This window comes from Lissotriton helveticus, chromosome 1_1 (assembly GCF_964261635.1).
Source record: "Lissotriton helveticus chromosome 1_1, aLisHel1.1, whole genome shotgun sequence".
Lineage (NCBI taxonomy): Eukaryota > Metazoa > Chordata > Amphibia > Caudata > Salamandridae > Lissotriton > Lissotriton helveticus.
The window spans coordinates 1889704075-1889717746 of NC_136057.1; the positions used below are offsets into that span (position 1 = coordinate 1889704075).

Below are 13672 nucleotides of genomic sequence, written 5' to 3' on the forward strand. Positions count from 1 at the left end.
TCAAACTGAAAACTTTAAAAAATGTTAAATCAGCACTGGTTTCTTAGAGGAACACGGGCTGCTTTGGGAGAAAAAAAGTATCCATTTTGGAATGTAGTCATGGAGGTCATAGTGTGCTGCCCTTGCAGGCCACCATCTCTGTGATTACAGCCACTCACTGAGTGTAGCAAATATACACCTGCTTAATGAATATTATGAATGAATATTAATGAAGCATGCTGTTCAGCAACTCCCTGCAATTGAGTATTTTGTGAACCGTCCAAAAAGTACATATGTTGGTTTGCAAAATAATGTTCCATTTGTAAAACGTGTGGAACACGCTACCACTTTTTGCAAATGAAATAATACAGCAGGATCCTTACTTTCATAAGGAGATGGATACCACTTGTTTTCACTCCTAGTTTGTAGTTCTACTTGTAAGTACCTGTTGAAATTTGCGCACGGTATAATAAAACAGAATTTAAGCTGTTTAGACAGCAACTGAGTCAATAGAGATGTTCCTCTGATATTTGCATGGCTATTGCCCAAGTTGTGCACACTCTCTACTATTTAACCAGCCACCAGGTTAATAATGATGTTTCTTTTCAAGGTATGTGCAAGGCCACTGTCAACACAGTACATCATTTCTGCTATTTAGCTAGATGCCTGGTAAATATTGAAAGTGTATTTGCTACTTGCCAGGCTACTGTTCAACTAACGTAAAATTTCTGGTATTTTACCAGCAGCCATGTAAATAATTAGGTTTATTTGCTATTTACATGGCTGCTGGCCTAATTATACATGTCTGCTTTTTGCCAGCAGCTGTGTAATGAGTTGAAGATCTTTTGTTTGCTTGACTGCAGGCCAAATAGTACATAACCTCTGCTATTTAGCCAGTGGGCATGTAAATCCTTGTTATTTGCATGGTTTCAACCAAATAGTTCAAAATTTCTACTATTTAGTTAGTGGGCAGGTAAATAGCGATGTTTTAATGCTATTTGAACAGCTGTCATCCAAACCGTGCAGAATCTCTCCTATTTAGCCAGTGGCTGGGAAAATAGCGAAGTTGTTCTGCTATTTTCATGGCTGCTCACCAAACAGTGCAGTATCTTTAATATTTAGCCAGTAAATGGAGAAGTATCTCTGCTATTCTTAAGGCTGCAGACCAAATAGTAAATAATTTCTACTATTTAGCCAGTGGTTGGGAAAATAGCAGAAAATATCCACAAATTAACAGGTGGCCATGGAAATAGCTGATACCTTATTTTATTTAGCCTTTGAGATATATACAGGCTGTCTTCAGGCCAATCATTACATTGCTACTGTTGTGTGACAGAGACTGAATGTTTCCTAAGACTGTACGATTTGTAATTCAGCAGCCTGGACCATGGTGAAGACCGTCGCAGTGATTGGAGCTGGGGTCAGCGGTCTCGCATCTTTAAAGTGTTGTCTGGATGAGGGGCTGGATCCCACCTGTTTTGAGCGAGGTGATGACATTGGAGGGCTCTGGAAATTCATGGTAAGTCACAAGAGTCCGGTATTTCATTTATCACCAGGACATGAATGCCACATGCAGAAACATTAACATTTCTCCGACTGGTAGATACATTACTATATAATGTACACAGGATAAACTGCAAAAAAAGTGAAGGGTTTGTCACACGCTGTAACCAAGTCACATTGAGTCACTGTCAGGAGTTTGATAATGCACTGTGTGTGGCCTCGCGTTGATCTCATACATTGGCAGTATCCGACATTGCCTTGAAGGTGGTGGAGTTACATTTAGTGTGCCCTAGCAACAGGAGGGTAGACTAATGGACTGATGGAGTGTTTTTAAAAAGTGCAATTTTGGGGGACCATTAATTTGAAATAATAATAAGTTATATGATTAGTCTTAGTTGTAACTGATGAATTGATAATATTGTGTTTACAATGATATATAACAGACATTTAGAAGTATGTTTATTATTGTATTTTAGTTGTGCGACATTTTACGAGTTCATCATTTTTATTAAAATGGATGCTGCCTTGAGGTACTTTTCAAACTGCTCTTGCTCATTCACCCTCCCAATCAATGTTCTCTTGAATGCCATCTCTCCCAACAGTCTCTGCAGTCTTCTGTGAGCACTATATAGGGTAAACAGACAAGGGTTTATTTAGTTCATGGAGAAGTTGTGCTATGATTGGTTGTCAGCCAGGGAGTCACACTGGGAGTGGTGAGACGTTACCACAAAACTGTGCTCTGATTGGTTGGTTGCTGACAAAGGCGCGTTGTGATAGATTGACCTTTGGCAGAGCTGCCCTATGATTGGTTATGGTTCGCCAGGATGTTTTATCGTAATTTTAAACTTGTTTGAGGTTATTTTTTAGAGAAAATGATGGGAAGTTTGTTAGTAAAGCCTAAGATTACTGTAGTACTTAGGAAGGGTCAGAAATTGCTAGCAGAGGGAAAGCCAGCAACAATATGATGAAAGAGATTGCGAACTGTATATGTAACTGGATTTCAGATAGTGAATAAATATACTGCACCATGATGACATTTTAGAATTTCCATCAGAAGGTAACTTTAAATCTAAAAACTAGATTTCTTGAGACAAACTATTTCATGAAATGGATACTCAAACTTACACAGTTTGAAGCTCTTAATAAATGGGATTACATGACTGTTCAAAATGGGAGAAAGAAGATGACCAAGCAGGTAAATAGCTCATTTAAACTCTAGCTTGTGAGAAAAATGAATCAGCAGGATAAAAGTTGGTGGGAGGATATGATGGAATGTGTAAAAAAGACAATTCCTGCTATAGTTAGAGGGTGATGAGAAAAATAAAAGGAAAAAAGATGAGAAGATTACAGATGTTTCTGATGAGGATGATAAATTTATAAATGCGCTTTTGTAATTGAGAACTCCCCCATATACTGCCAAAACAACGAGAACTGATGATATTGGCTCAAGAGTAGACCTTGGTGCCTGGAGAGTTAGTACTACTGTGTAAGCCCTTACCGGATTTGAACTAAGTACACAAGTTGAGAGAATGATGACAGCAGTACCCAATATAAATCGAGATGTGCAATCTGAAATACAATTCTACCACACCTGTTTGAACAGTCTAGTAGAAGGGGCTACCAAATAAATTAATATTGGTATTTTAAAAATGGAATTTGATGAAATGTTACTGAACAACATTGATTTGAATAGGCTTTTGTTTTATAATTCAGATCAAATGAGATAGTTGATTACAGAAAAAGCTAGATGTGCAAATGATGCACATGATGAATTAGAAAAATTAGCTGATAAATTAGATGTTGATATCAGTAGAATAAAAAATGCGAAACAAAATTATAAAATGACTTTAGCCTATGATGAGATTAGAGAAATGGGATTAACAACTCTGAAATCTCACATTTAAGATTTGATTGAGAAAACCAGGGCTTATAGTAGTTTAAAGAAATATCGAGAACAATGGGAAAATCAAACAAAAAGTATAAAGAAATTAAAATGGACAGAAAGTAATACGAGGGTGTGGTGAATGATTCAGAAGGGACAGAAACTGTTTTGGAGTTTCCTTCAAGAGAAGTTCATGGAGAGAATTTGGTGCATTTACAATGGTGGTGATCTGATCTGTTACCTTTTACTCATCATTTTCTAAAATTGCGAGCGGCACCAGGAAAAAGGTACAAGGAAGTACACAAATTGACACATATTTCTCAAGTATTATGGACTGATTTCAATTCATTGATTGTAATTCCCAGTGATAAAGCCGGCACAAGAACCAGTTAGAATATTTCCAAATAATGCTCCGGCTGCAAAAGTAATGAACAAATATCAGGCTGTGATAGAATATTTGAAAAACAAGTTCCAGAAAAGGATATAGATTGGTTAAAAGATTTTTAGCACCTCACAGGAACGAAGAGTCATTGCATGCTTATTATGATAGCAGGTCTTTAAGAAACACAGAGGAGTCAAAAATTCTGACAAAGATAAGGCTAGTGTATTCTGAGCTGCTTTCATATCCGGTTTGATATCAGATATTATCAATCCCATTCAACAACGTGAATTGTCTTGGCAGTGAAAAACCATAAACAAGATCTTGAAGTTGGCAAAATATTAGTGATTAGTTTGTAGCAAAACAGAAAAAAGCTTAAACAGAAGCTGATGATTGCTCAAATGAAAAAATGTGAAAAAAGGTTCTGAAATTAAATGGGCTCAAATATGAATTTTGCACAGTTTAGTATGAATGGGATACATCAAATGCAAGGAGTAAGGATGGTAAATGGAGTGATGCAACAACGTGGTGGAAGAGGAATGAGGAATAATGATTGCATGAATGTTGAGATGATAAAAAAGAACACAGCTTGTCACTTCTGTGGAAAAAGTGGGCATTGGAAGAGGGAATGCTGACAGAATACTAACAGATTTCAAGGGGAAGATGTCCCACAAATGAAGACAAATGTTATGGTTTCTTCCTTTTGTGCAGAATTTAGAGCAAAAGTTTGATGATGAATATTGGCCGTAACTGATTGAAAATGTGCTCAAAGCTATATAAAACAGATGTTTAGACGTATGTTTATTAATGTATTTTAGTTGTGCCACATTTGACAAATTCACCATTGTTGTTCAAATGAATGCATCCCTGTGATACTGCTAAAAAATCTCCCACTCAGTGTCCTCCTGAATTTCATCTCTTTCCACATACTCTGCATAGCATAGTATACTGTAATGTGGCTAGATATTTTCTTAAACGTTCTTGTATTGTGAATGAACCTTTATTTGTGTTCTGAAAGTAGCAATATCCACTGTAGCATCCTGAGATTCACTGACAATATATTGAAATCCAAAATATTGTGATAAAAATTGTCAAATATTGAGCACGAAAATATTATTTTCTTATACTTACAATGTAAATGACAAAATTTTTTGAAAACAAATATTGTTGTACTCTAATATCGAAAAAATATACAAATTATTGTTTTTTAAAAAATAGTTAAACATTAAATGCAGAAATGTGTAACAGTAATATAATGTAAATTAAATATATTTAACTAATATGAAAAATGTATATACATATACTCAGTTAAACAAACGCACGCACTTATATATGTATCTGTCGGTTTATTTACACATAGAAAATGTAAAACTATTAAAATAATTGTAATTTATATAAAAGTTTTCAATTTCTTTTAAATTGTATTATTTAACAAGTGTGTGTGTGTGTGTGTGTATGTGTGTGTGTGTATATGTATATATATATATATATATATATATATATATATATATATATATATATATACATACACACATATATATGTGTGTGTATATATCTATCATTATGGTAATCCTGTTGTAATGTTGTGCAGTGCTTCCATGCCTTGATCCAATGTGTCCACAAAGGTGGACACGTGAACAAGGCTGTTGAGCTGAAACGCGTTGTGTAATTAAAACTGCAAATCCTATTATCGGATTCCTTTGCCTTTTTGCCTGAGAGCGCATGATGAACTTTGTTTCTTTGGATTAATTGATTGACCGGACTGCTTCGCCGGTATTTGCGCCACCTTTCTCGGGGCCCAGCACAGATCACTTCTGTGAATACCGAAACGAGTAAGTGCCTTCTGTGAATATCAAAATGGTAGTAAGTTTTGGATTTTGTCTTAAGTTAGTTCTGTGAATCGGGCCCATAGTTCAGTGTATTTTATTGTGACGAAAATCCAAGAACAGAAGTGAAATATTAATATCTTTTTGTGACATTTGTAATAAAGCTTGAAACATTGAGAGAACATATTTGAACCAGCTGTTGTTGAATGGTTGCACAGATTTATTCTGTGGTAGCGCTGAGTGATGTTGTGGTGGCGACGAGTGATGCTGTAGCGTTCAGTGATGCTGTGGTAGCGCATAGTGATGCTGTGGTGCCCCTGAGTGATGCTGTGGTGGTGCTGAGTGATGCTGTGGTGATGTGATAGATAGAGTGAGTGCGATAGATAGATAGAGGGAGGGCGATAGAGAGAGGGTGATAGAGTGATTGCGATAGATAGATAGTCAGAGTGAGGGCGATGAAGTGAGGGCGATCGATAGATCGAGTGAGGGCGATCGATAGATCGAGTGAGGGCGATCGATAGATCGAGTGAGGGCGATCGATAGATCGTGTGAGGGCGATGTACATGTAAATGTACAGGAATTTATATAGCGCAAATCACCAAGCGGTTTCTAAGCGCTTGCTTAGGGAACCCGTCCTGGTATTCCCCTGTGAGATAGCCCCGGCAGGGTATCCGCAAGGTGAAAGCCAGGCATCCCGCCGCGAGGGGCCGTTGTGGAGATTAAGCAAGCTATTGCCCAGAGTCGCAGAGTGTGAACCCGTGAATCGAGTAGGCACCGGAGCGAGAATTGTCGAGTCCATGGACATTTTTGGACTCAAGACCCCGCCGAGCCGGGAATTGAACCCTGGTCCCGGGCTGACCTCTGCTTCCAGGTCTGCCTCCTCTAACCAGTGAGCCACACTTCTCCAACAATCGATAGAGTGAGGGCGATAGAGTGAGGGCGATAGAGTGAGGGCGATAGAGGGAGGGCGATAGAGTGAGGGCGATAGAGGGAGGGCGATAGAGTGAGGGCGATAGAGGGAGGGCGATAGAGGGAGGGCGATAGAGGGAGGGCGATAGATATATAGAGAGAGGGAGGGCGATAGATATATAGAGAGAGGGAGGGCGATAGACTGAGGGCGATAGATGGATAGTGTAATTATGCGGCGTGTAATTATGTGGCACTGAGTGGTATTTGGAGTCTATGTTGCGTTGAGCACATTGTAAATATGTAGCATGTAATTATGTGGCACTGAGTGGTATTTGGAGTGTATGTTGCATAGAGTGCAGTGTAATTATGTGGCACTGAGTGGTATTTGGAGTGTATGTTGCATAGAGTGCAGTGTAATTGCTCATTGACATTTGTGTGTACTTGAGGAGAGATGGGAGAGGAGAGGGGAGAGAAGGGATAGTGAGGAGAAAGGAGATATGGGAGAGGGGAGGGGAGAGAAGGGAGAGTGAGGGGAGAGCAAAGAGCGGGGAGAGGCGAGAGTGAGGAGAGGGGAGAGTAAGGAGAGGGAGAGGAAGGAGAGGAGAAGAGAGGGGAGAGTGGTAAGAGGGGAGAGTGTTGAGAGGAGTGAGTGGGGAGAGTGGTGAGAGGTGAGAGAGGAGAGTGGTGAGAGGGGAGAGTGGTGAGAGGGTGTGAGTGGGGAGGGAGGGTAGAGTGTTGAGAGGGTAGAGTGTTGAGAGGGTAGAGTGTTGAGAGGGTAGAGTGTTGAGAGGGGAGAGTGTTGAGAGGGGAGAGTGTTGAGAGGGGAGAGTGTTGAGAGGGGAGAGTGTTGAGAGGGGAGAGTGGGGAGAGTCAGCAGAGTGGGGAGAGGGGAGAGTGGGGAGAGTCAGCAGAGTGGGGAGAGGGGAGAGTGGGGAGAGTGGTGAGTGTGGTGAGAGGGGAGAGTCAGGAGAGTGGTGAGTGTGGTGAGAGGGGAGAGTCAGGAGAGTGGTGAGTGTGGTGAGAGGGGAGAGTCAGGAGAGTGGTGAGTGTGGTGAGAGGGGAGAGTCAGGAGAGTGGTGAGTGTGGTGAGAGGGGAGAGTCAGGAGAGTGGTGAGTGTGGTGAGAGGGGAGAGTCAGGAGAGTGGTGAGTGTGGTGAGAGGGGAGAGTCAGGAGAGTGGTGAGTGTGGTGAGAGGGGAGAGTCAGGTGAGTGTGGTGAGAGGGGAGAGTCAGGTGAGTGTGGTGAGAGGGGAGAGTCAGGAGAGTGGTGAGTGTGGTGAGAGGGGAGAGTCAGGAGAGTGGTGAGTGTGGTGAGAGGGGCGAGTCAGGAGAGTGGTGAGTGTGGTGAGAGGGGAGAGTCAGGAGAGTGGTGAGTGTGGTGAGAGGGGAGAGTCAGGTCAGTGTGGTGAGAGGGGAGAGTCAGGAGAGTGGTGAGTGTGGTGAGAGGGGAGAGTCAGGAGAGTGGTGAGTGTGGTGAGAGGGGAGAGTCAGGAGAGTGGTGAGAGGGGAGAGTCAGGTGAGTGTGGTGAGTGTGGTGAGAGGGGAGAGTGGTGAGAGGGGTGAGTGTGGTGAGAGGGGAGAGTGGGGAGAGTGGTGAGTGGGGAGAGTCAGGAGAGTGGTGAGTGTGGTGAGAGGGGAGAGTCAGGAGAGTGGTGAGTGTGGTGAGAGGGGAGAGTCAGGAGAGTGGTGAGTGTGGTGAGAGGGGAGAGTCAGGAGAGTGGTGAGTGTGGTGAGAGGGGAGAGTCAGGTGAGTGTGGTGAGAGGGGAGAGTCAGGAGAGTGGTGAGTGTGGTGAGAGGGGAGAGTCAGGAGAGTGGTGAGTGTGGTGAGAGGGGAGAGTCAGGTGAGTGTGGTGAGAGGGGAGAGTCAGGTGAGTGTGGTGAGAGGGGAGAGTCAGGAGAGTGGTGAGTGTGGTGAGAGGGGAGAGTCAGGAGAGTGGTGAGTGTGGTGAGTGGAGATTCAGGCGAGTGGTGAGTGTGGTGAGAGGGGAGAATCAGGAGAGTGGTGAGTGTGGTGAGAGGGGAGAGAGTGGTGTGAGAGGGGAGAGAGTGGTGTGAGAGGGGAGAGAGTGGTGTGAGAGGGGAGAGAGTGGTGGGAGAGTGGTGAGAGAGGGGAGAGTGGTGAGAGAGAGGGGACAGTGGTGAGAGAGGGACAGTGGTGTGAGAGAGGAGAGAGTGGTGAGAGAGGGGAGAGTGGTGTGAGAGAGGGGAGAGTGATGAGAGAGTGGTGTGAGAGGGGAGAGAGTGGTGTGAGAGGGGAGAGAGTGGTGTGAGAGGAGAGAGTGGTGTGAGAGGGGAGAGAGTGGTGTGAGAGGGGAGAGAGTGGTGTGAGAGGGGAGAGAGTGGTGTGAGAGGGGAGAGAGTGGTGAGAGAGGGGAGAGTGGTGAGAGAGGGGAGAGTGGTGAGAGAGGGGAGAGTGGTGAGAGAGGGGAGAGTGGTGAGAGAGGGGAGAGTGGTGAGAGAGGGGAGAGTGGTGAGAGAGGGGACAGTGGTGTGAGAGGGGACAGTGGTGTGAGAGAAGAGAGAGGAGAGAGTGGTGAGAGTGGTGAGAGAGGGGAGAGAGGGGAGAGTGGTGAGAGAGGGGAGAGAGGGGAGAGTGGTGAGAGAGGGGAGAGTGGTGAGAGAGGGGAGAGTGGTGAGAGAGGGGAGAGTGGTGAGAGAGGGGAGAGTGGTGAGAGAGGGGAGAGTGGTGAGAGAGGGGAGAGTGGTGTGAGAGGGGAGAGTGGTGTGAGAGAGGTGAGAGTGGAGTGGGGAGAGTGGGGAGAGTGGGGAGAGTGGGGAGAGTGGGGAGAGAGTGAGGGGAGAGTGAGGAGAGAGGGGAGAGTGGTGTGAGAGGGGCACCGTCTCCTGAGCTCGCTCTTTAATCCGTGGCCTTAGTGGCTCAGTAAAGTGCCTCGAGGCCACGAAAGGGTCATTCCAAGTGTTTACTCAAAGAACACGTTTTTAAAGTGCCTGGGTTTGTGTAGCTCAACTGTTAATCGTGACAAGAGGCGAGGAAGTGTGTACCCCGAGGACAGCCGCATTCTTAAAGGCCTGGTTTTGTCAACAGTGGAATGTGCGGCCTCGTGAGACACATGAAATGCGGAGCACGGGACCTCGAGAGACACACATGGTAAGCGCAGCCTCGGAGTCTTCTCTGACATCACAAGGCTGCGCTCATCTCAGCTCAAGGTGTTTAATGCCTGCTGCTAAGGTCTGTTTCCTGCCTGTTGAATGCTATGTCCACTCAGACTTTCATCATTCTGCGGTCGATAAGATGCGCGCTGCTGGGGTCTGTCTCTTTCCTGATGAAGGTTATGCCCGCTCAGCCTTTCATCATTCTGAGGTCAATAAGATGCGCACTGCTGGGGTCGGTGACGGTAGCCTGTGGCACGCACACACTGTACCCAATGACGCAGGCAGCCCGTACAGCCCCTGGGCACAGCTGGCACGACGGGTCCCGTGCTTGCTGAAGGCGTGCACTCAAGTGTTTGCTTTTGGAGTTTTGGTATTCTTGACACAACCAATGGATGTTTATTTATTTATTGGCTTCTCTGCTGCGCTGCTGCCTCCCTGTGCCAAAAGAGCCCACGTCAGACAAGATGAAAGGCGTGCCACGGGTAGCGCCTCGGGTGTCTGGAGGAGGGAGGCGCCCTCGCATAGGTTCCAAAGTATTCACACTGTCCCCCCCCCCTAAAGTACCCCACCCCCCACATTGCCCTCCCGGTGCCAAAAGCCTGAGGTGAGAGCCCACGTCAGACAAGATGAAAGGCGTGCCCGAGGTAGCGCCTCGGGTGTCTGGGGGGGGGAGGCACCCTCGCAGAGGTTCCAAGTAAGTATGGGCGGAAAATTTGTTCCGCTCGCGGAATCGCGAGCGGAACAGATTTTGCAAAACTGAAGTACATGAAGGACTTGCAGGGTTACAGCAGGTGCCCAAGCTAATTTCTTTGTAACCATTTACAAAATGGTTACAAAGAAATTAACTTCAACTTGGGCACCTGCTGTAACCCTGAAAGTGCTTCCTGAGTGGCGCATCCAGAGTTTTTTGCCTACTTGCAACTATTCTCTGACCCTGCTCTGACCCTCTAAGCAGGGTCAGAGAATAGTTACAACTATAGCACAATGCTCCTGTCACAAAAATTAAACCGCAACAGGAAGCACTTGCAGATAAGGAAGCAGGTGCTGGACTTGAAGCTCAAATTCAGTAACACATTAACCAGCCCCAAATTAAATTGTCTCGGTTGAGGCTGGGCAGGTGTGCTTTCTCCCCATAATCTACAGTGGTGAACCAGAGGGTGCTGTGATGAACCAGAGGGAGGCAGTGGTGAACCAGAGGGAGGCAGTGGTGAACCAGAGGGAGGCAGTGGTGAACCAGAGGGTGGCAGTGGTGAACCAGAGGGTGGCAGTGGTGAACCAGAGGGTGGCAGTGATGAACCAGAGGGTGGCAGTGGTGAACCAGAGGGTGGCAGTGGTGAACCAGAGGGTGGCAGTGGTGAACCAGAGGGTGGCAGTGGTGAACCAGAGGGTGGCAGTGGTGAACCAAAGGGTGGCTGTGATGAACCAAAGGGTGGCTGTGATGAACCAGAGGGTGGCAGTGGTAAACCAGAGGGTGGCAGTGATGAACCAGAGGGTGGCAGTGGTGAACCAGAGGGTGGCAGTGATGAACCAGAGGGTGGCGCTGCTAAACTGCCCTGTGGGTGTGAGCCCCCGCGCTGCTGAGCTGCCCAGGGGTTGTGAGCCCCCGTGCTACTGAACTGACCCGGGGCCCTGTCAGTGTGAAAATCATTTGTGCTCAATTGCCTGGGAGCCCTCTGGGTGTGAGCACACATTGTGTTAAGTACACCCCTGCCCCCAGTACACATATATCCGTACCGCACTGCACCATTATGCTCTTGCACCATGACGTCTGGTGCCTGGATGCTCCTGATCCGTGTAGGTGGTACCATCGTCTGGTGCAGTCAAAATGTAAAGTCATAACTTGCTACACAGCACCAATAGACACATGTCCCCCCTGGCACCGGTATGCGCATGTACCAGGCGTGCAGCACCCACATGCCACTGCACCCTACTGCCCAGCGCCAGCATATGCATGTACGGGGCAGTTTAGTGTGAGATGGGACATTGTCCAGCAGCAGCAGCTACATGCGCCTGAACCCACTGAGCAGGATCAGAATGGCTTTGTACCAAAACGCGCAGCAGAGCTATCTTGGACATCTGAAGGATTCTGGGGTCCTGTGCCAAACGTATTTTTGCATCCATGAGTTTCCCGAGCACCATCCCCGTGTAGCTCCTGTGACCAGGAGGCTGCTTTCTCCTCATCTGCTGCTCTGCTTGGTCCCGCCCATTTGGCCCCATCCACCACACGCTAGCGGTATGAAACGTCTTCCCGCCCGTCCCCACTATAATGGCCAGCTCACTCAAGGGACCTCGGCGCCTTTTGGTGCGCTGGCAACGTTACAGGCACATGTGGTCACATTTGTGCAAATGGCAAAAAAATCCGCAAGTTCGCGGGAAGATTCGCGAACTCACAGATTTGTTTGCCATTTCGCGTGAATTCACGGACCGCGAATTCGTAAATTTCACCCATACTTAGTTCCAAGGTATTCACACCGCTTCCCCCCCACACACTGCCCTCCTCCCTGCTGGGGAGGGGGCCTCTGCCAGGTGGTCCTGCACGTGGTAACTGGACACCCCCACCCCCTGCCTGGATAATCCTCACTCAGCCCCACCGGGGGCTCCTGGTGCCGTCTGCTGGGTGGGGGAGGGAGCAGGAAGGGGGGGGGTCCGTAATCCAACAATGATCGCCTCCTCTGATCCGAGGATGGGGTGTTTGAGGAAGGCAGGAAGGCCATTAAAAGGCCTTTATGGGCTGTTAATGTCTGGGGGGGGCAGGATACAGCCCCCCTGAAACGTGCCGAGCAGCGCAGCACGTGCAGTGCGTGAAACACTGCAGAGTCCTGATGGCAACTGGACAAGAGGACAAGAGATGGGGCCGCGGGGCTGCGCTTGTTCATGAGAACCGGGCTCGAGTCTGCTGCAGGGAGAAGATGTGACGTAAGGCCAGAGCTGGCGACCATGGCGTTGGGGAACCAGGTTGGAGACTCTGACATCTGCTCAGCATCCTGTGATTCTGGGCAAATCACCTAATCTTCCCCTAGCCTACCAAAAACAAGCCGAGGCATTCACACCAAGTTATCGCACTTCCAGGGGAAAAAAAGCACTTTCACGCAATAACATGCCCCCAAAAAAGAGAAAACATGTCCTGTTGCCTCGCCCCACCCCGTACACTATCACGGTTAGCCTCCTTCCCAAGCAGCCTGACTCCCCTGCAGGGATCATAGGGCCTTTTGTTATGAATGGGTGACTGCGCGGCTGCTCCCTGGGCCGCAAAGCCCCCCTGCTTTTCATTACTCCCCACACACAGACACACCCTGCCCAAGTCAACTGCTGAGAGCCGATCCGAGCCCCCGCCCTGTGATGTAGGTGTCTTGCCACGTACATTGTTGGTTTCTTCTTTTTGCAGTTGTTTTTTATATAGCGCGAACTCGACCCACAGATATCAGGGCGCTCTATGTGATCACCAGTTGAGTTGCAGACACATTCATTTTTAGGCACGGAGCGATTTATCCAGCTTCACAGGATGTTGAGCCTTGCGCCGAGACACAGACCCGGTACCTCGGCTCCAAAGTCGGCTGCTCTAGCTGATAACACCTATTTAAAGCCTCTGCTAGTAACGCTAGAAACTAGTGTGGGAAAGTATCCGGAAGTGCTATGAGCTGACATTCGTGATTTGGAGGAGCTGCATTAATAGGAATTTGAAACCAGCCGTAATGAGGAAATGTCAACGGCTGCGTTCAGCCTAAAAACCGGCTTGCCACCGATTTGTAACTAAACGAGGTGGGTGTGTCTGCTGCTCGCCGGTTCGGGACATGCCCGGCCACCCTGATCAGAATCTGCAATAAAAACAAGCTTGTGGGTCGTGTTGAGAAGCTTGGAGCACTGAGGGTGGAGATGAGTGTTCCTTAGAGGCAGGACCAGCAGACGGGTTTAGCCAAAGTGAAAGCGAAAGCGTGCGACCTCACAGGAACACACACGCAGTCCTTACGCACTGCGCATGCATGCGGCCAACTTTGCCTGGGGCTCCCGTGAGCTGAGGGGGCCCCGCGTGTTGTAGCCCGTGTGATGGAGGCATGGAGCCCTCTCGCAGAGAGCGTGTGC

General features: G+C 47.1%; 1 protein-coding gene across 3 annotated transcripts in view; it reads left to right on the plus strand.

Annotated features, from left to right (window-relative positions):
* Positions 1 to 13672, plus strand: part of LOC144775490 (dimethylaniline monooxygenase [N-oxide-forming] 2-like) — a 205981-nt gene that overhangs the window by 17752 nt on the left and 174557 nt on the right. For 2 of the 3 annotated variants that reach the window (XM_078659233.1, XM_078659231.1), the window contains exon 2: positions 1359 to 1498. In XM_078659233.1, the coding sequence (XP_078515359.1) occupies positions 1367 to 1498 (132 nt within the window). In that variant the 5' untranslated portion in view covers positions 1359 to 1366. Of the gene's footprint in view, positions 1 to 1355; positions 1499 to 13672 lie in introns of all 3 variants that reach the window. The other variant, XM_078659232.1, reaches the window with a different exon arrangement.